General features: G+C 33.0%; 1 protein-coding gene, 1 long non-coding RNA gene and 1 pseudogene across 5 annotated transcripts; 2 read left to right on the forward strand and 1 right to left on the reverse strand.

The window, feature by feature from the left end:
* The first annotated feature begins 6,629 nt into the window (after window positions 1-6,629).
* LOC109158499 lies at window positions 6,630-7,310 on the forward strand (annotated as a pseudogene).
* Window positions 7,311-8,142: 832 nt separating this feature from the next.
* On the reverse strand, window positions 8,143-14,130 carry LOC109158533. 4 transcript variants are annotated; one of them, XM_019306447.1, is made up of 9 exons: window positions 13,740-14,130; window positions 12,543-12,662; window positions 12,310-12,437; window positions 12,096-12,210; window positions 9,176-11,336; window positions 8,922-9,095; window positions 8,710-8,814; window positions 8,403-8,501; window positions 8,143-8,310 (listed from the first exon to the last, which is right to left on the reverse strand). In XM_019306447.1, exon 5 carries the CDS (start codon window positions 10,520-10,522, stop codon window positions 9,527-9,529), a length of 996 nt encoding a protein of 331 aa, XP_019161992.1. In that variant the 5' UTR covers window positions 10,523-11,336; window positions 12,096-12,210; window positions 12,310-12,437; window positions 12,543-12,662; window positions 13,740-14,130; the 3' UTR covers window positions 8,143-8,310; window positions 8,403-8,501; window positions 8,710-8,814; window positions 8,922-9,095; window positions 9,176-9,526. The 4 variants fall into 4 exon arrangements, 3 of the variants coding, with proteins under 3 accessions (XP_019161992.1, XP_019161993.1, XP_019161994.1); XM_019306448.1 differs by lacking the exon at window positions 8,710-8,814; XR_002050407.1 differs by lacking the exon at window positions 9,176-11,336 and having other exon boundaries at window positions 8,144-8,310; window positions 13,740-14,117.
* Window positions 14,131-16,088: 1,958 nt separating this feature from the next.
* Window positions 16,089-17,875, forward strand: LOC109158535. The gene is made up of 2 exons (XR_002050409.1): window positions 16,089-16,894; window positions 17,743-17,875. It is a non-coding gene; the product is annotated as an uncharacterized LOC109158535 (long non-coding RNA).
* The last annotated feature ends 2,948 nt before the right edge of the window (window positions 17,876-20,823 follow it).

The raw sequence follows: 20,823 nt of genomic DNA on the forward strand, positions 1-20,823 counted from the left end.
CGCTGCCTGCCATGCCTCAAGTGTCGTGCGAGCCGAGAGCCAAACACTCCTAGGGAGGACCAACTTTAACTCCCACACTGCATTGTTACATTGCTGCCAGGTAGCGTAGAGGACGACCACCATGCGAAGCACAGCTGTCTCATCCATCTCATGCAAAACCGCGTCGAACCAAGCCCCAAAGTCGTGCCCATCCGTATGCTGCTGCAACAGTGTGGAAAAATGCCAAATCTGCTTAGAATACTCACACAATAATAATGAATGCATGATAGTCTCATGTTGTAGTCCACACATAGAGCATGCTAAATCAACCTCTACCCTTCTAGTATTTAAGTCACCAAACACCTTGTTAAATGCACACAAAACTATAATTTCGCCATTCAATCTAGAAAACTATAATTAGGTTCTTGAATAATCAAATATTATATATACAATTAAATCAAAATTAAAATATTTGTTTGTTACGGTTAACAGTAATTCACTACAGGAATATGGAAAAGGAATTTTAGTGTGCTTGAAATATAGAGTCCTAATACGCCCCCTCAAGCTTAAGGTTCTCTAGGTGAATATTGTGCTTGTCCTTTAGATCATTTAACCTTGTTGTGGTCAGTGGCTTAGTGAAGATGTTTGTCAGTTGGTCTGTTTGTATATATGTACTTTACTTGTAGATCATTTGGTGCTACTTTGTCACGAATAAAATGATAGTTGTTGACTTGATCAATTGTCACAGGTTCTTTAGTGGTCAATGAGGAGATCAGGGCGTTGTACTCAGGGCATAGGCCTTTGAACACATAGAGATTTTGTTTATCCAAATTAATTGGTCAGTAAGCTTCTGCAAGAAGTCTAATTAAAACCTTGACTTTGCCAAAGATACTCACTCATAGTGGAATCCCCTTAGGGCAAAGACTGCAGCCAACTATGGAGACTCAGATATCGTGTCTGAGAAGACCAAAGGTGACTTTAATAATATGCCATAGGGCCTAGGATATGGCATGTCCCACTACAACATACAAAAATTCATCGAACAGAGACGAGATGAGCATGGACAAAATAAAAGAATTCTGACGACAGACCAAATTTTCGGTCACAGGGTCGGTCACAGCGCAACACTCATCCAGTGCCTTTAATAAACTAAGCCGAACACCGTAACATGTCACCAACGTATCCACTGAGATTTTGACCGTGGAGAAAGGGAACAAGTTGATGAGTCTTCTATGATAGATAGTTTTAGGAAGTAAGTTTAATGGAGATAAAGTGATGTGCTCTTTTGTAGGGTATTTATCGAGGTTGTGGTTGGATAGGCAATATCGAAGATCATGCATGCGAGAAGAGGGGGTGGTGTCGCCGGTAAGTAGCGGGGGGTTGGTGGTGGCAACGATGGTATTTTTTTTTCTTGGTAGGGTTTGTAGTCATGCATCGTTTGGTCTATTGATACCATATGAGAACAATATATAGTTCTAGACTTCTAGAAATGATCTTATTATTGATCAATCCATTGTATTTAAAGTAAATGAAGTTATGTATTTATAAGGGTACAAATAGTCTCAGTTAGGATATGAAGGGTAAATGATATATTCTCAATAAAAAAATTCTAATGTGTCTAGAATATGCCCTAATAGTATTAGCTATCGAAGTTGCGGCCGTAGTGCTTCTATTCACCGCTACCTCACGCCAATTTTGTATTGTTTTTTTACTAACCTACATATTGTTACCGCATACCTCATGCTACCTTCAAACAACGACACTCTATTTATTGCTATTAGGACTCTAGTAGTAGTATTAGACTAGATCTTTATTATATTAGTAGTATTAGACTAGATCTCTATTTCATGTCGTTATATACTTTGTATCCGCTGCTCTTGATCAATATACAGAAAATATATTCTCATATGGTATCAGCTAGGTTTTCTCTCATGGAAAACGTCAGTGTTAATGGCGGCTCTGTTCTTGGTTCTACTGAACGGACCGTTACCAAGATTCCTACGATGTCTGCGAGTGGTAGCCTGTCATCGGCTCATCACATATATATATATATATATATATATATATATATATATATATATATATATATATAACACAAAGAATAATTAAAACAAATTACAATATAAACACTTGTATAATTGAGACACCAAAAAAATTATTTGACAGATTTATACGTACCTAATACTTATAAGTACAACGTTTATCATAAGAGGAAAAGTCATTGCTTTCAAATTAATTATATAATTAGTTATCTTTAACCTATATATACCTTAAGATTCTTTTCTCATTTGCATAACAAAGTGTAACAACAATCTATTTTAGTATTTGATTCTTCATAGATAAAACTTCTCCATTTGTGAAGAAATAGACAAAAATCGTTGGAAACATCAATTGCATTGTTGTTTGTGGGAAGGGGGCAGCATGACAATATTTTCACTGTTAGTAATTATCCAAGAATGCTTCACTTTCATGGAGACAGATCTGGGGAGGAGATGCGGAAAGTTTATTTATTTTTTTAAAATTATTTAATTATTTTTCACGACCGTTCTAAGTGGAACGGTTGCAAAAAGTGAATTTTTTCTTTTTAATTCTGTAATTTCTGCCACCGTTTTAATTAGAACAGTCGTGGAAATTATCCGCATTTTTTTTTCTTCTTCAAACTACGACTATTTTACATAGAAACAGTCTTGTTCAAATATTTACAATTTTGTCATCGCGAGTTTTGTTTAAAAGAATACATCACCATTCTTTTTAGAATAGTTGCGTAAAGTTAGTCTCCTTTGTTCATTTTTAATTTGTATGAGTGTGAGGACATTATACTAATTTAATTCATATAATTTAAAATATAATCCTTAACCAAACAATGTGATACTATAAAACATACAAGTTAATTTTACATTCCTCATATCTCATATTACATTTCAAAAGGTAATCCTATTACATAAGTTGCATTGATTTCTCATACCATGAATCAAACATGACTTAAAAGTGTAATGAAATTAAAATAGACATGAAATAGTTATATTGTGATCAAATTTTAAAACTTTCACATGAAAGCGGATCCACTTTTGTGCATTAGGCCGCAAATCACTAAACTAACAAGGTGTTGATAAGAATTAAACTCAAACTATAATTATCAGATCAAAATCATATTCTATCCACTATGATTATATTCCTTCCCATGCATGATAGAAAGAGCTCATTTTTGAGCTAATTTTGTTTTTTTTTTTGTTTTTTTTTTTTTCTAACCTTAGCTTATTAATCGGCAACTCCGAAAGACAGTATAATGCAGGGCCGGATTTTGAGCTGTGCAAGCAGCCTAACAGCATAGGGCCCCAAAATTTTAGAAGGTTCAAAATTTATTTTTACTTAACTAGTTATGAAGTAAAATATAAAAAAATTGCAATTAATTTCAAATGTTTTTGCATGTAGAGGTGGTAGAAACGCGTTTTCAAAGTGTTTCATATCCAAGACATCCATGGTTCAAATCTTGATTGCTTTAGCTGTGTATACATTTCCCTTCTTTAAAACTTTATTATTATTATTATTATTGTAATTTATTTATTCCATAATATGTCTGAAAAAATATTTTCCTTGCGCACCTTCCATTTTATCTTGTTATTATTATTATTATTATTATTATTATTATTATTATTATTATTATTATTGTTGTTGTTGTTGTCGTTGTTATAATTGTAATTTATTCCATAATATATCTGTTGTCTTTCTTTTTGCGCACAACAATATTTTACCACTTTATTATTATTATTATTATTATTATTATTATTATTATTATAAATTAGGGTATTGGTTTTAAAAATTAGCCTTTTGATAGGGCCTCATTCATTTACAAGAACGGGGCCACCAAAATCTAAAAACCGGCCCTTGTATAATGGGTTTGGATGGATTCGAAATGTTATATCATACATGGTGTAATCATATCAAACGTAATACAATTTGGTACGTACGTACTCCATGTCAAATTAAAAGTGATTGTGCCAAACCTATATCATTTCTCAACTCCAATCAAGTTAGGTAAACACTTTTAATTATAACTACGAGTTCTATTGATTTTTTTGAATATTTTTCGAGTATTATTACTTTTGATGACAAATGTAATATTTATAAGAATAAGTGTAATACTAAATTACTAATTGAATAAATAGATTGAATGTTACTTACGTGAGAACGTGTAATACTTATAAAGAAAAGTGTGACACTTTCAAAAAAAATGTAATATTTTAAAATGAAAATGTACTCCGTGTAATATTTAGAGGTTGAAAAGTTACTTGTGAGAGAAAGTGTAATACTTATGAAGAATTCAATCACTTTCACGAATGATTTGTGAGATGGTCTCATATAGAAGTTTTCCATTAGAGCATCAACACTAGAGTTAAAGTGGAGTTATTTCTACAATAAATCACTCAAGCCAAAGATAATAATTGATGCGGGAATGAGTTATTTGGAAAAGAATGAGCCTGCAAAATGTGGTTTAGTGTCAAAAATTTAAAAAAATAAAAATGATGCAGTTGCGTCTCACTGCCCACCCAGCGGGTGCGTGTGCTACATGCACCCGCATGGGGCGGCCACTCTCAATTGAATACAATTCTAGCCGTTGCTGGCCGAGCAACGGCCAAAATTATATCTGTCGCCGGCAACGACCACATTTTCGGCCGTTGCGGGCAACGGTTACTTTTTTCTCTTTTTTTTTTCTTTTTTTTTTTTATTTAAATAAAAATAATATATATATATGTCTATAAATACCATTAGTCTTCACAAATTTTTTTCACATTTTATCCTACCTCAATTTTAATGTTAATGTATTCTTGCAATTTTAATGTTTATTTCTCAAAGCAGTGAGAAATTCCTCCCTCACTGGTTTTAGAAGTTGCCGTTGCAGCAACGGATAGTTGCTGCAACAGCTACCATATTATTTTTATTTTTTATTTTTCTTATTTATATATATATATATATATATATATATATATATATATATATATATATATATATATTGGTTCTCGTGCGGGTGAGGGCTTTAGGTGCGGTTGTGCGGTTTAATCTGAGCCATTTATCTCACTTTAATCAACGTCCAGGATTATCAAAGTTTAAGAGAAAACGCGGTGACAATTTTGTAATTTTTGCATCTAGGTCAAAATTAAGGTGAGCGGATATGTGATTAATGTGCGTGAGTTTTGTGCTTAATGTGCGTGTGTTTTGTTCTTAATGTGCGTGAGGTTTGTGCTTAATGCGCGTGGGGATGTGCTTAACGTGAATAGTTGTTAAAACTTAAAGTCTGTGAATGAATATTTAAAGTGCGTGAGTTTTGTGCTTAATGTGCGTGGGTTTTGTACTTAATGTGCGTGAGTTTTGTACTTAATGTCAGTAGTTGTTGAAACTTAAAGTTTGTGAGTTAATATTTAAAGTGCGTGGGTTTTGTGCTTAATGTGCGTGAGGTTGTGCTTAATGTGTGTTGGTTTTGTACTTAAAGTGCGTGAGTTTGTGATTAAGATCTAACACTTAAGGTGCACCTTAGCTTATATTTCTTTGTTCCAAGCACGCGTTTTTTTTTTTTTTTTTTTTTTTAAATTTTCATTGATTTGAGCCGTTGATCTAAATTTGATCAACTGCTCAGATTTAACCGCACAACCGCACGGGAAGCTATACCCGCACCTGAACCCTTCCATATATATATATATATATATATATATATATATATATATATATATATATATATATGTTAGCATGTACTCCGTAATACTTATTCATCAACAACGACAATTAATTTAATCACTTTGTATTTTAATTGTTATGTACTGTAATTTATTTTTAACTGCTTTGTAATTGATTAATATTAAATCGCATTGTAGTTTAATTTTTAAGTAATTAGTTTTAATTATCATTTTATTTTAATTTGTTTTATAATTACCGTATGAATTTGTATACTATCGCTAATTTTTATTATTTTCTTTTATTTTGTTTTACCATTCAATTTTGAATTCTCATTTTTACGCATATACAGTATGCGCATGCATGTTTCAATATTTATTATTAAAATTAAAATATAAATAAAATAGAAAAAGAAATAATTAAACATATTGAATTAAATGGTGGATCCACAAATAATTCATAAAAAATTTAAAGTTGAGTTTTGTTGTGATTGAGTGAGATAATGGAGGATGTGGCGAATGATGGGACCTATAAATAACTCATAAATAACCCTAACTGATAAGGTTGCTCTAACCCTATAGTATTATTAGTTGTTAATAATTATAATGGAGCAATCCCAATTAAGTTGATCAGATTGCTAATTTCCTATTGCTCTTCTCAGTTTGACATAGTCAGTTATAGACAACTTAAAGATGAGCTTCACCAAAATATACTTTCAGGTAATGGGTGCAATTTTTTTCTTGAATCAAATATTATAAAAATTAGTTGAATGGATAAAGGTATTAAATTGCTTTTTCTTTCTTTATTAAATTGCTAATTTTATTTTATTTGCTTTTATATATGAGCCCCGGAGTATATACTACACGCAGCTAGCTGAGCACTCCAATTGCCCCTCCATTTCCAGTTTTCCACCACCCAACCACCATATATACGCAGAGCTAGCTGAGCACTCCAAGCTCCTCCATTTCCACCACCAACCACCTCGATCAACATCACAGTACGTCCCCGCCACCCTCACCGGAATCCTCCATTCATGGCTCTTCGATGGCTAAGCTTAGTCGCCGCCATATGGCTCCAATCCGTGAGCGGAACCAACACCAACTTCCCCGTCGACTCCCCTCGCCTGAAGCAGCTCCTCTCCATTTCCCAGGTCCAGCTCAACAACCTCGCATTCGCCAATGACGCCGGAAAGTTATTCGGCTGGTTTTCCGGCATTGCGGCCCTCTACCTCCCCCTCTGGCTCGTCTTCCTCCTCGGCTCCTCCCTCGGTTTCATCGGCTAGGGAGTCCAGTACCTTTTCTGGAAAAATCGTCTCCCTCTCCTACTGGCAGGTCTTCATCCTAACTGCCCTCGCCGGAAACAGCATTTGTTGGGTTAACACGATCTGTTACATCGTCGCCATCCGGAATTTCCCGTCGGACCGCCAGGTCGCGGTGGGGATTTCCACGAGCTATGTCGGGTTAAGCGCTATGATTTTCACGGATATGGTGGAAGCCATGAGCGCATCTTCCCCTACTGACACAGCCCACTCTTATCTCCTTCTTAATTCCGTCCTGCCGTTAATAGTCGCCGTAGTTGCTTCCCCAAATCTCCTCTCTTCACCAAATCTTTGGCGTCCATTTCTTCCACAACAACAGATGGTTCCCTCTTCAACATGGGAATAGAGGGTGGTGAATTAAGACTCCTTTTCGTATTTTCCTATTTTAGTGATAGTTATTAGTAATAATTAGTAAATTCCATTTATATTTTCATTTTTAGTGAATTAAGGATCCTTTTTTATTTTTATATTTTACTACAAATTTTTTTTACTGATTATTGTTAGTATTAATTAATCTGAATTTCGTTTCCTTTTCAATTTTTTGTGAATTATTATTATGATGATGACGACGATGATCACTAGTACAAAAAAAGCTTTTAGAGGCACCCATAAAACACTTTCCGAGTCACCTGTACAGGTGACTCGAATCTTGGAGACTGTGAAAGTCCTCCACTTTCCGAGTCACCTGTAATAAAGGGTGACTCGAAAAGTGGAGGATGTTTTTATTTTTTTATTTTTTAATACAGAGTATCCGATGCACCTGCTCCGCTACAGGTGCCTCGGATTCTCATTTTTTATTATTATAATATTGCTTTTCCACAGCACCTCTGACATGATGGGTGCCGCGAAAAAATATTTATATATTTTTTATTATTTCTTCCCGCGTCACCCTCTCGGGGTGACACAGTTTTATTTATTTTTTTATTATTTTATTTAAAAATTTAATATTACCTAATTTTATTGATTATATTCATCCTGTACAGTATTTTATAAATTCACCAAATGCACACAAAAACTTATCAAAAAAGAATAACAATTAATTAAACTATCTATAAATATTCAACAATAAATAAATTAAAATCAACTAATAATTAACACTAATAACTATAAATCCAAACACAACAATATATATAATTCACGAGTAATAATCAACACAATAAAATACCACAATACACTTATAATATCAACACAATATATAATAACAATCAACACTACATTCAAACATAAACTAAGCATAAGTTAACGTTTAAACTAAATTTACACGCACTCTTCTAGAAAATATTCTGCCCACAACTCTCGAACTTCATCTATGTCGTTCAAGGAGTAGGGTGCTTCATATCAAATATCTACATAATAATTTTAATTATTCAAATTAGTAAACATATTAATTAATAAATTATAATTCAAATATACATATAGTTGTATTTAAACTACTTACCCCATGTAGACAATCAACCTTTGAATACTTAGTAACGATCTCTAACATGTATCTTAGTACATAATATTCACATTCAGTGCCTCCCGGCTGTTGTGGACACTACAAAATACAAACAAAGGTTAATATCATATTAAAATTTTAACTTCATACTTTGCATTGCTTCCATTCAATCGCTTTAGTTCTTCCTCCAATTGTAGAAAGAGATCGAAATGCCCTATATTAGTAATAAACATTTATATCGATGTATAAATAACATATAATATCATTTAAAATATATACATAGTATTTGTGTTAAGATTTTACTTACATATTCAAATAAATTTTGACTTCAAAGTGCCTTGTATTATTCAAAGGATCAAACACATACACCGTTTTTGAAGATGCGCAAATCACAAGCAATATCCAATGATTACTACATTTACAAAATATATATATATATATATATTAAAATTCTAATATCAAAAACTTCAAATAAAGTTATTAAGTTATATAATTAAATTAGTTAAGTAAAATACTTACTTTTCATGATATGGTGCCAAAATGAAATGCCGATCCTTGTGTTCCTCCATGACTTTAATGAAATGTGATGTAACGGAAGAGGAATTTAAGTGAACCATATCTGCTGAAATTTGTGTTGGACATGCAAACCCGATAGATGTCACTCCAAGCTGCTTACCCCGCTTATTCAAAAACCTGAAAAACAACAACTAAGAAATTTCAATAAACTTACAAAAACAAATGTATGTAAAACACATGAACAATTTAAAACTTACAGCATAAACACTTGTATAAATGAGACATCGAGGCAAGCCAATGTCAACAAATCATGTATATCCTCTATCATCACATAAACAGCATTCGCGTTTGCATGATGGAAAACAGCAGAATCCAATTCCACATCAATATACTCTTTCTTAACAGAAAATGATGACAACGCTCGGACAAGTTCCTTGCAATATGTCCTCAAAAGCAAAAACACATTTTCACAAACAATTGGAGGTCGTATATAAGTAGCAGATTGGTCAGCACTTTGACTTGTCATTTGCTTTTCTGAGCTTTTTCTAACATTTTCCTACCAAGAGAAGAGGATTGTGTTCGAATTAATTTACAATTCTAAAGAATACTCAATTTCCCGATTCTTCTGATGCTAACTTCTCCCGTATTCCCATTTCAACCATATCCTTTCTAGCTTTAATACCATCTTTTATCTTTCCCTGAATGTTCAACAGTGTTCCAATAATGCTGTCACAAACATTCTTCTCAATATGCATTACATCAAGACAATGTCTAACAGCTAAATGCTTCCAGTATGGTAGATCCCAAAATATAGACCTCTTCTTCCATAGAGTCTTCTGAGTAGTCTTACACGTTTTGCCGAAAGCAACATTAACATTTTTAACACGGTCATAAACCACTAAACCAGATAAAGGCAAACGAGCTACTCCAGTCTCTGATTTTCCATTGAAAGCTTTTTTCTTCTTTCGATAAGGATGATCAATTGGAAGAAATGTCCTATGACTCATGAACACATTCTTTTTACTGTTATTCAACCATAGATTGGTTGTTTCATCTTCACAAATAGGACATGCCTTAGCTCCTTTATTAGTATAACCTGATAGGTTACCATAGGCTGGAAAATCATTTATGGTGCAAAAGATCATTGCACGTAAGGTAAAACTTTCTCGGGTATAAGCATCATACACCGACACACCTTCATTCCACAACAGTTTTAAATCTTCAATAAGTGGCGCTAGATATAAATCTATGTCATTTCCTGGTTGTTTAGGCCCTAATATTAACAAGGATAACATGATGTATTTTCGCTTCATACACAACCAAGGTGGAAGATTGTAGACTACTAAAAGGACAGGCCAAGTATTGTGTCGACTACTCATGTTACCATGAGGATTCATTCCATCAGTACACAATCCAAGTCTAAGACTCCTGTTTTCATTACCAAATTCAGGCCACCTCCTATCAATATTCCTCCATTGTGGTGAATCAGCTGGGTGTCTTAGTTTTCCATCGTCTTTTCTCCCAATAACATGCCATTGCAATTTTTTTGCATCCCTTGGATTAGCAAACATGCGTTTAATCTTGGTATTACAGGTAAATACCATAACACTTTGGCTGGTGGACCTTTCTTATTCTTTGGTTCATCACCAACATTTTTCCTTTTGTAACGCGATGACCCACACTTTGGACATACATGCAAGTCTTTGTATTCTTTCCAATACAATATACAATCATTTGGACATGCATGTATCCTCTCAATTTCCATACCCAACGGACACAACAACTTCTTTGCTTCATAAGTTGAATTTGGAAGTTGATTATCATTAGGAAGCATGTCTTTTATTAGTTCTAATAATCCCGTGAAACTCTTATCACTCCATCCATTCTTTGCTTTTAAATTATATAATTTAAGCACACCAGATAACTTAGTATATTTGGCACACCCAGAAAACAAAGGTTTTTCAGCATTCTCAAACAAACATTTAAATTCAGGAGGCATTTCACTACAATCTCCCTGCATATCACGCATCATTTCATCTATTCGGTCTTTAATCCCATCATCCTCATCATTCTCCTCGTTATCTGCCTGAGTTCGACTATTTGCTTCAGTTTCACTCTTTGCATGAGTTTGACTGTCTGCATGAGCTTCATTCTTACTAACACTTGTACTAGGCGGTAAGCTTTCACCATGCCATATCCATCGATCATACCCTTCTTTAAAGCCACGGCATATTAAATGAATTTTCACTTCTTCAGAACTACGATATCTTTTCAAATTTTTACAATCACAACACGGGCACGATATAAAATCTTCGGCCTTTTGACTTTTATTTTTTTCAGCACATTCTATAAACTCTTGAACCCCTTGTATATATTTGAATGTAGTGCGTTTTTCATACATCCAACTCCGATCCATATCTGTCAATTATAGTACTATGAAATACCATTTATTTCATATACGTATAAATAATACTATTTTTATATTTGTGTCACTAATATTAAGATTTGACACCTTAAATTAACATTATAAGATCAAATATAATAGAGAGGATTTAATATTATTATTGTCAATGAGAGTGGTCATATAAAAAATCATTGAATTAAATGTGACAATGTCAAAATAGTGTGAAATTAATGTAGAATTTGCCTCATTAAAAAGTAGTTTTTTTAGTATTTGAAATTGGTAAATAAATAAATAAATATATATTTATTTATTAAAAAGCTAAATTAAAATTTATATTAAACAATACAACATATATGTGGTCCCTATTAATAAAGCCAACATAGTACTACATATCACTTACATACTACTTTTCACTTCAAAAAAAAAATATAAAAAATGATCCCTATATTCCATATGATGCCAATACAGTACTAGTATTCACTTGCATAAATCCAACAACTTTTCAATTAAAAAAATATATTACTGCTTTTTCACTTCCCAAAACAACAAAAACATCACAAACAAATGGTCCCAACTCCCATATAATGCCAACACAGTACTAAACAAATGGTACCTTCATCATCTCTTAAATACACAAAGCCAACTGCTTTTCAATTAAAAAAAAAAACATCAATTAAATACACTTATCATTTTGACATTGTCACATTCTTGTCTCCAATAGCATCCATTGATCCAATTAATTAAATTAAAGGTAAGAAAATAAATATATGTACCTCGTGGTTAACTGGTTGGTGGAGTGGTGTGCCTGTGCGATGAGACTGCCTTTGCTCTACTGGAAATCATTGCTAGTTTCTTCACCGCAACCACATCCCCGTTCTTTAGTGTTCCCTGAATGTTTGTCATATATGGCTTTGATTATTAATTTTTCTGAAATTCCTGACAAATAGTAAGATGAGCAAGAAAGGATTGAAATATATTGTTGCTAACCTTGTATACATCACCAAAACCTCCTTGGCCGAGTTTATTTTCTTCACTGAAGCCTTTGGTTGCGGCTTTCAAATCTTTATATCTGTAGTTCTCTGGACCTCTCAACTGAGTTGCCCCCAGAATATTGCCTAAACAATTTTAACAAAACAGTAGGTGAAAGTTGTATCAATAAGATAGATTGGATATGATATTGACTGCAACTAAATTAAACTAACTAGCTTCAATTCGATCACCTCTTCTTGCTGCATTTGGCTTTTTTGATCTTCGATAAAGGAAAATGGCTGCTAATACCATTATGATTCCCACACCACCGACTACACCTGCAATAATAGCTTTCTTTTTTCCTGAACTCCCTGGAGAAGATGGATATGATGTTAGCAGGGTAAAAACGAGTGCTAGCTGCTTAAGAAACATTAAGAGATCAGAACAGTTTCTAGGAAGGGTGCTAGGTTAGTTGTTGGTTATTCATGAAATAAAACCACCTGAAGATCGACAATAACGTTTTAACACTAACATTTGTACATAGTGAATTAACTACATTTGTATGTAAGGTCATTTATCCATTTTGAGTTGCTAGTGTTAGGAGAGTAGGCTCTATGCAGAATCATTGAATTTTTTTTTGCATATATTATAGATACATCCAATCTGGGATAAGCTCCTAATCCTGTTTGAAGCTGAGCTCATTTTATTATTTGAAGTTATAAAAGCAGAGTTTATTTATTTATTTTGATTAATGGAATCTGTCATTATTTTTTGCTCTTATAATCTCTAGTAATTATTTATTTACATCCAAGTATCTTCTTTGCTCTTATAATCTCTAGTTATTTTGTTTACAGGTTCTCCTTTTTATCAAAGAGCTTGGGCACACAAAATTTAGATTAATGGAATCTGTCACACACTGATTTTTATTGTTTTTTATTTTTTTTGGGTACACAAGAAAGGAATTTGGATAGATCATGAGACCTCTTATATGGAGTCTCAGGCCTTTTGAATACTGAATTAGACAAAAGGAAACATGCTCCCTGTAGCCTTCTGATAGAAAAGATTTTTTTTTTTTCCAAATGTGAATATTATTTTAATTAATATAGGATTATCCACCTTTATTAACTACATTAACAAGAGGGTAGTGATGATTAAAATTATATTTCCAAAGTTAATTAAACAAACAGATCAGATGAACTAGGCTGTATCCAGTGTGTGTAGCTGGATGGGTACGGTCAAGGCCATTTTTTTCATTTTTGTTAAGCATTCATCGTTGTTAACCTAGCTCTGGATGTCATGAGACCTCTTATATGGAGTCTCAGGCCTTTCATTTTTTTCATGAACATCAAATTCAATGTTCAAGCTTCAAGGGAATCAAGACTAGAAATCATCTCAAAAATTAATGTTCAAGCTAGAAATCAAGGAGAGGAGATCGGAACAGTGAGTACCTTCGTCGTAGATCTGTGGTCCGTCGAGGAGCTACGGATGGCGGAGCAGGGCAGTAGGCGAGGCGGCGAGGCTGTGTTCCATTGGAGATTTGGAGGCTGTGTTCGTCGTGGATCTGTGGACCGTCGCGGCTGTCTGCTAAGGGAGGCCAGAGGACGGAGGCGGCGAGAGCCGGACGGACGACGGAGGTGGCGAGAGCCGGAGGCGTGATGATGGCGATCGAGTTAATTTTCAGATCTAGTCCAAGGGTTTTTTTTTTTTTTTTTTTTTTACTTAGGTAGATTTCGTTTTTTTACTAAAGGTTAAAGAGTTATTTTTAGGTGGGAATCCGAGGCTCCGGTCTAGGCAGGTGCCTCGGATTCCTATATTAATATAATAATAATAATATTTGAAGCCGCGTCACCTTTTCTGTGGATTCCAATATTATAATAATAATAATAATAATAATATTATATTCGCGGCAACCGCTTAGGGGGGTGCCGCGGATTCTAATATTATTATTATAATAATATTATATCCGCGGCACCCTTTTTAAGTGGGTGACGCGGATTCGCATATATTATTATATTAATAAAATTTCCGAGGCACCTCTTTGTAATTGGTGCATCGGAAAGTTCTCCCTTTTTCTATCCAAGACACCTTCACCTTGAAGGTGTAGTGCAAAGTACTACTTATATATCCAATTATGTAGTAGTGGATGATGATGATCATCATCATCATCTTAAAACTGTAAAAAAATACTTACGTTTTCATGAGTGCAACACCAAGATATGATTCCACAGAGAGAACGGGAAGAAGAGGGAAACAATGCAAAAGGAAAAATTATGATTTCCAAACTCACCAATCCATTGTATTTATAGGTAGAAAATATGAGAATTATAAACTTGTATAATTTTTCAAAAAGGAAAGGTGTAATTATATAATATTACCAATTAATAAATTTTAATTAATTTTCATTTTACATTTGCTTACCTAATAAGTTTTACTACAAAAGTTTGAGCGGGAAAATGAAATAGGAGGATTTTGTTTTTATATATATACTAGTATTATACCCGTGCGATGCACGGCATGAAAATTTTAAGCATAAATGTTATTGAATTGTCTCATATCAATCGTTAATTTAACTATAAAAACTTAATCAGTAATAATTAAAAAAATCAAAATTACAGATTATTAAAAACTTCTTTGTAAACCATATTAGTGGTTGAGTTACAACATGTTCCTAAATCACTACAGATTAAAACTTTTAAACCATTTGGATTGCTAACTCTTGAAGCAGCAACATACAGTTGACCGTCCTTATTTGCGTATCATATGCATGTATTAATGATGATGACCCATTTGTGTTGGTAATAGTAGACTGTACAACATTCTGATTTGAAATAATAAAGACGTAGGTAGACTATTGGAAGTCAAATAAATCAGAATATGCACATTTATAATTAATACTAACCATAAGTCAACACACTCAAAGGAGTCGATAGCGAGCCTTGGAATACACCATATACAATTAACGGACTTGATGAAATATTCTTCAATGTTGAAGAACAATTTTCTACCAACAAAAACAAACCGATGAAATATATTAGATAAAATCATCCTATATAAGAGCAACTTAAAAAACAAAAATTATTTACACAACCATATTATTTAACTATATTATTTAACACACAAACCATTATATATAACCTTTTCAAATGTTTAAAAAGTTTTTGACATACAAAACATTATGGGGGTGTTTGGCAAATGGCTGATAGCTGGTAGCTGATAGCTGATCGAATTAGATGATAGCTAATAGCTGATTGTGTTAGTTGGTTTGACCAACTGATTGTATTAGCTGGTTATAAAAAAGTGTTTGGTAAATTAGCTTATTACTATTAGCTTATTGCATGTAAAATGACATTTAAGGGTATGAGTGTATTGTATTATTTTAAATTATAAATATAACAAAATATATAAATTCTTATTGATAAATGATTATAAAATTTAAACCAACATCTATACTTTTTCTAGGGCATAAGTTAATTATTTTAGTTTATTTAACTATAATTAAATTATATTTGAAAAAATATTATTAAAGTATTTTTAATTTTAATAATTTAAAATTCAAAATAATTTTTTTTCTGTAATTATTATTATTATTATTATTATTATTATTATTATTATTATTAAATAGTCAGTACCCACAGTCCCACACCCACAACCGGTTAGCCGGTTATTATTATTATTACACCCACAACCGGTTATTATTATTATTATTATTATTATTATTATTATTATTATTATTATTATTATTATTATTATTATTGTTAAATTAAATACCCAAACCCACTTACCCACAAATACCCAAATCCACTTACCCACAACCCATTCCCAATCCCTACCCAACTTCCTCTGCGAACGATGCGAAGCAGCGAAAAGAAACGGCAATTTCGAAGCGAAGACGGCGAAGAAGAAGATGAGAAGCAGAGGATGAAGATCTGGTTATTGGAGATGGCAGAAGGCAAGAATCAGAGAAGCGAGAAGCGGTGGGCAAGAAATGCAAATCTGGTTTTTAATTTTTTTTTTTTGTGAATTAAAAAATATAGTTCGTATGTTGAGTTTTGAAGATGAAGATGATTTCTGTGATGGGTTAATAGTCAGTTTCATTATTTTTTTAATTTGTTTTTAATTTGTGAATTTTCTTCCATTCTGTTCTGTTCCATAGCTCCATGTGAGGGGAGGAGAAGAAGAGGCGGTAGTGTTTTCCATTATTTTGTTCCTTTACTGAATATCGGTGAGATTTTGGATGAAGATGAGATCAGGGATAATTTAGACTTTTTAGAAGAAATGGAGAAGAAATAGAATCAGCCAAGGGAGAAACGTTGCTCCCAGCAGCGTTTAGAAAATTACTCTTGCTGAGTAATTTGTGCGATTCATCAAATCGCAGATGGCTTTCATTTTTTTTTTTTTCAATTTAATCTTATATATTGAAAGGTATATCTGCGAATTCCTAAGATGACTAACATTCATTTATATTTTTCCATTATAACATATTGATTCGTATATTTCTTCATCGAAGTGATGCATGGAAGATCTGAGTACAGATCTGTGTTTTTAAAGTGCTCAGTAACCCTAATTTCGCATACGGCTCAAAGGGCAATAGATCTTCTAAAAGGTAAGTGTAGATTAGGGCTATTTCATTTGGGTAATTCTATTTCCAAAAGTACTATTAGTCCAATGACATTTAATTGTTTCTTTACCTTACGAATTTTACCTCTATTAATTTAAGCTTATATATTGTAAATTTTTTTCGAGGATCTAGAACTTTAAGAAGACATTCTTCTATGAAGGTTTATACAAAGTTAAAGATAAGTGTAATGTGAAGGGTTAATTATTATACTGTATTTGTATGAAGATTAAGCATACAATATTTGAAATATGCATTTGGATTTCATATTCATTAAATTGTAATAAAAAAAATAGAACATTTGTTTAGATTAAAGTAATATAAGGCAAACTGTTAACTAACCTTTGTTATGTGATGATAGTTTTCTCTTGTTTCCAATAACTGTTGAACCAGTTAGTTGCTTCATAGCTCAATACTCTGCTTTCTACTTCGCCCAGAAAACTGTTAGGATAGTATCATTACAAAACAGTGTTCTTATATGCTTATGAACATGTTTGTTTCTTGAATGCCATGTATATATAGCTATCAGCTTGTAGAGAATTCAAAACTCACAATTTAGGATTGCTATAGTGTACTCAATGTTGACCATCGATGATTACAGCAATTTGATGCTTTTTTTTTTTATTTTTTTGGGGTCTTCTAATCCCATTATTCTAACCTAAACATAATACATGTCAATATAATACAGTAATCCTCTGATTTCTTTCAAGTTCGAAATATCTTGTTGCATCTCAAATTTCTGATTCATGTTTCTACTGACTGCTCATGATATATTTGTTCTTTCTGGTCTGTTCCATTGGAAATACTACCTGCAATAATTAGTTTTCTTTCTACAGTATGTGGTCTTTGGACATAACATGCCTTAACCTATGGAGTATCAAGGATCACTCTTAGGCATTGATACACTTCTTGGTTGGCCTTTACACCTCCCTATCTCTAAGGTGAATTAATTCTATAGCATTTTATTTTGACTTTATCTTTCCCGTATAATTTCACTTAAAAAATTGGGATCTAACATATTTCTGTGCAAGTTTTGCCTCTCCCAGTTCAAGTTTCCCCAAAACAAATGAGCATCACTTTATAAATCTTAAAAAGGAAGAAGTTTTGTGAGATAGAGAGGAAAATATTACCTCCTGTTTCTTGATCTTTCTCTTGTGTTTCTGTACAGTGTAAATGTGAGGTTTCACTTTCTATTGTGTTTCATTGTAAATGTGGGTTTCACTATCTTTCTCTTGTGTTTCCGTGTAAATGTGGAGTTTCACTTTCTCTTGTGTTTCATTGTATTTATAGCTAGCATCTCACAAAAATTCAGTTTCAAAAATATGTAATAATTATATTTTAGCAGCTTGCTTGTGCATTGGTAATAAATGATACGGAGTAGTTATTAATTACTTGTCAATGCTGCCAGAACTTTATGTCAATCACTGCATACCTTTATCAGTTAAACAGTGCTCCCTAATAATTAGCTTTGAAAAATGAAAAAGGTGTAAATATTTTTTGGTAAGATATTGTAAAATCTTGGGCCGGTCAGTCATGCAATTTGTCAAAAAAAAATAATTCTAAATTAAATTCAAAAATTTTGGGCGGGACAATTGAGCCTAATCCGTTTGGCTTTTTTATATATAGGATATATAGATAGATTATAAGTCTAACTTCTTTTTGATTTAATAATTTGACGGACATTTTTCTACCTATTATAGGCCCAACTTCTTTTCGCTCTTATTAGTATAGTAGAATGTTGTGTATGTTGTAATTCGGCCTATCAACTTGTTAGTTCTCGCGTGATAGTTGTACGGTAACACATCGATTGTATGTATGAAGAATATTGCAATATGGAATGGAAGAGTAGAGAGAAAAATATAACACAAGAATGTAGAACTCAAGAACACAAGTTCTCTCTTTCATTATGCCTTTAACATGTATATATATACATCCATATAACCCTTCATTTTCTATAACATAAATAATGGAATAAATATAAGGCAAATGAAAGGTCTTGTGATAATGGCCATAATAATAATAATATTTATAACACTCCCCCTTGGCCATTATCATACTATACTCAAGCCTCGTTAAAAACCTCGCTAGAAAAACCCAGTGGGAAAAACCTAGACGAGGAAAAGAGTACACGAAGTATGTTGATCCATGTGTTGCACCGGTTGCCTCATTAAAAACCTTAGCCTAAGAAAACCCAGTGGGAAAAAACTTAGCAAAGGAAAAGAGTACAAACATAAGCCTTCTGGGCATAATCTTCAAGATTTCAAGAGTCTTCAGGACTATCCACTCAAGTGCACCAACATTGGTTGCCTCATTAAAAACCTTAGCTTAAGAAAACCCTGTGGGAAAAACTTAGCTAAGGGAAAAAGAGTACAACCATATGCTTTCGTAGCATAATATTCAGGATATCAAAAGTCCTCTAGATTGTCCATTCTAGCACAGCTAGGCGTTGTCGCTCCCCCTGAAGATAACAATCTTCTAAGCCCACGCATCCCAATTTTATGAACATATTACTCAAAAGTGGATGTAGGCAGAGACTTAGTGAACATATCTGCAAGATTGTTCAGTGGGGAAAACATTCTCAATAAGAATTTTACAACTCTTCTAGAGTTCATGTGTGTAGAAGGATTTAGGTGCAACATGTTTTGTAAGGTTCCCCTTAACAAAACTATTACTTGCTTGTGCAACACAATCTTATTTGTCCTCATATGGGACATTGGGGGTAAAAATATAACATAACCAGTTTTGAACTTGGCATCATAGGGATAAAATAAAAGAGCTAATGCCCAAGTTGCCCATCAAAACCACATATTGGTTTCTCACATAAACGTCAAAATCTTTGTACCTCGAAGGTGTTGGAGGATATGTTAAATAACATTCCAATTTTCATTGTAGGGAGAAACACTAAATCTTGCTAGCAATTTCATCGCAAATTCAATATCAGGCCTGATGCGATTATGGAACTTCTAGTTCAATAATAGTGCTCCAATAGCAATGAAGTAATGGACTTCCAGTCCCTAAATATCCTCATTATAACCTTCGAGTCTAAATGGTCATTTATCTACTTCAAGAGATTATTGGACAACCGTTTGTGTGATAAGTAAATAATACTTGTATATATAAAACATCTTCAAGATATTTTTCAAATAGGCTAATTGGTGTATAAAACTTCTTCAAGGAGAAGCTCGATCTTCAGGTCGAGACAATACTTGGATTTCCAAGTCTTTTATTTTAAAACTCCATCTTTCGGCATGAGCTAATATCACCAAGCTCTCTATGTGTTTCAATGATATTTAAACTGTCAATATCGACTGAGATGATAAATAAATAACTCCATTAGCAATTCTTTAACGAACACATAATGGTACATATTATTTATACATTTCTTCTTCGGGAGGAAAACACTCAGTCAATAATATTCAAGTCATACAAAGACTTTAGTAGTTTAATGATACACGTTGAGATTTTCACTTTCCACATTCCAAAAGTGTTGAATCCATCGGGGATTTACAAATAAATATTAGCGTCTAATGACCAGTAAATTACGGTCATGACGTTCATCAACTGCATATCTAAATTCATAATTCACTGCTAATAATGTTAATTTGCGGAACGTAATGCCATATGTTGTGGGAGAGAATATTTGATCAAAATCAATTCAGGGTCTCTACGTAAACCCTTAAGCTACCAGTCTCGCTTTATATCATACCACCATATTGTTTGTAATTCTCTTTCGTACAAACACCCATTTGTAACCTACAGGGTTAACATTAAATGGTGTACGTGTTATAAAGAGAATACAGTTTTAGCGAGTTGAGCTGTATATGCCTTTTTTTTTTTTGAAAGTGAGCTGTATATGCCTTAATTGCTCTTTTATACATAAAAAAAAAAAAATCAAGGCACTACTGGTGCCTAGCTCT

The sequence above is a fragment of the Ipomoea nil genome, unplaced genomic scaffold (genome assembly GCF_001879475.1).
Source record: "Ipomoea nil cultivar Tokyo-kokei standard unplaced genomic scaffold, Asagao_1.1 scaffold2821, whole genome shotgun sequence".
NCBI classification, from domain to species: Eukaryota; Viridiplantae; Streptophyta; class Magnoliopsida; order Solanales; family Convolvulaceae; genus Ipomoea; species Ipomoea nil.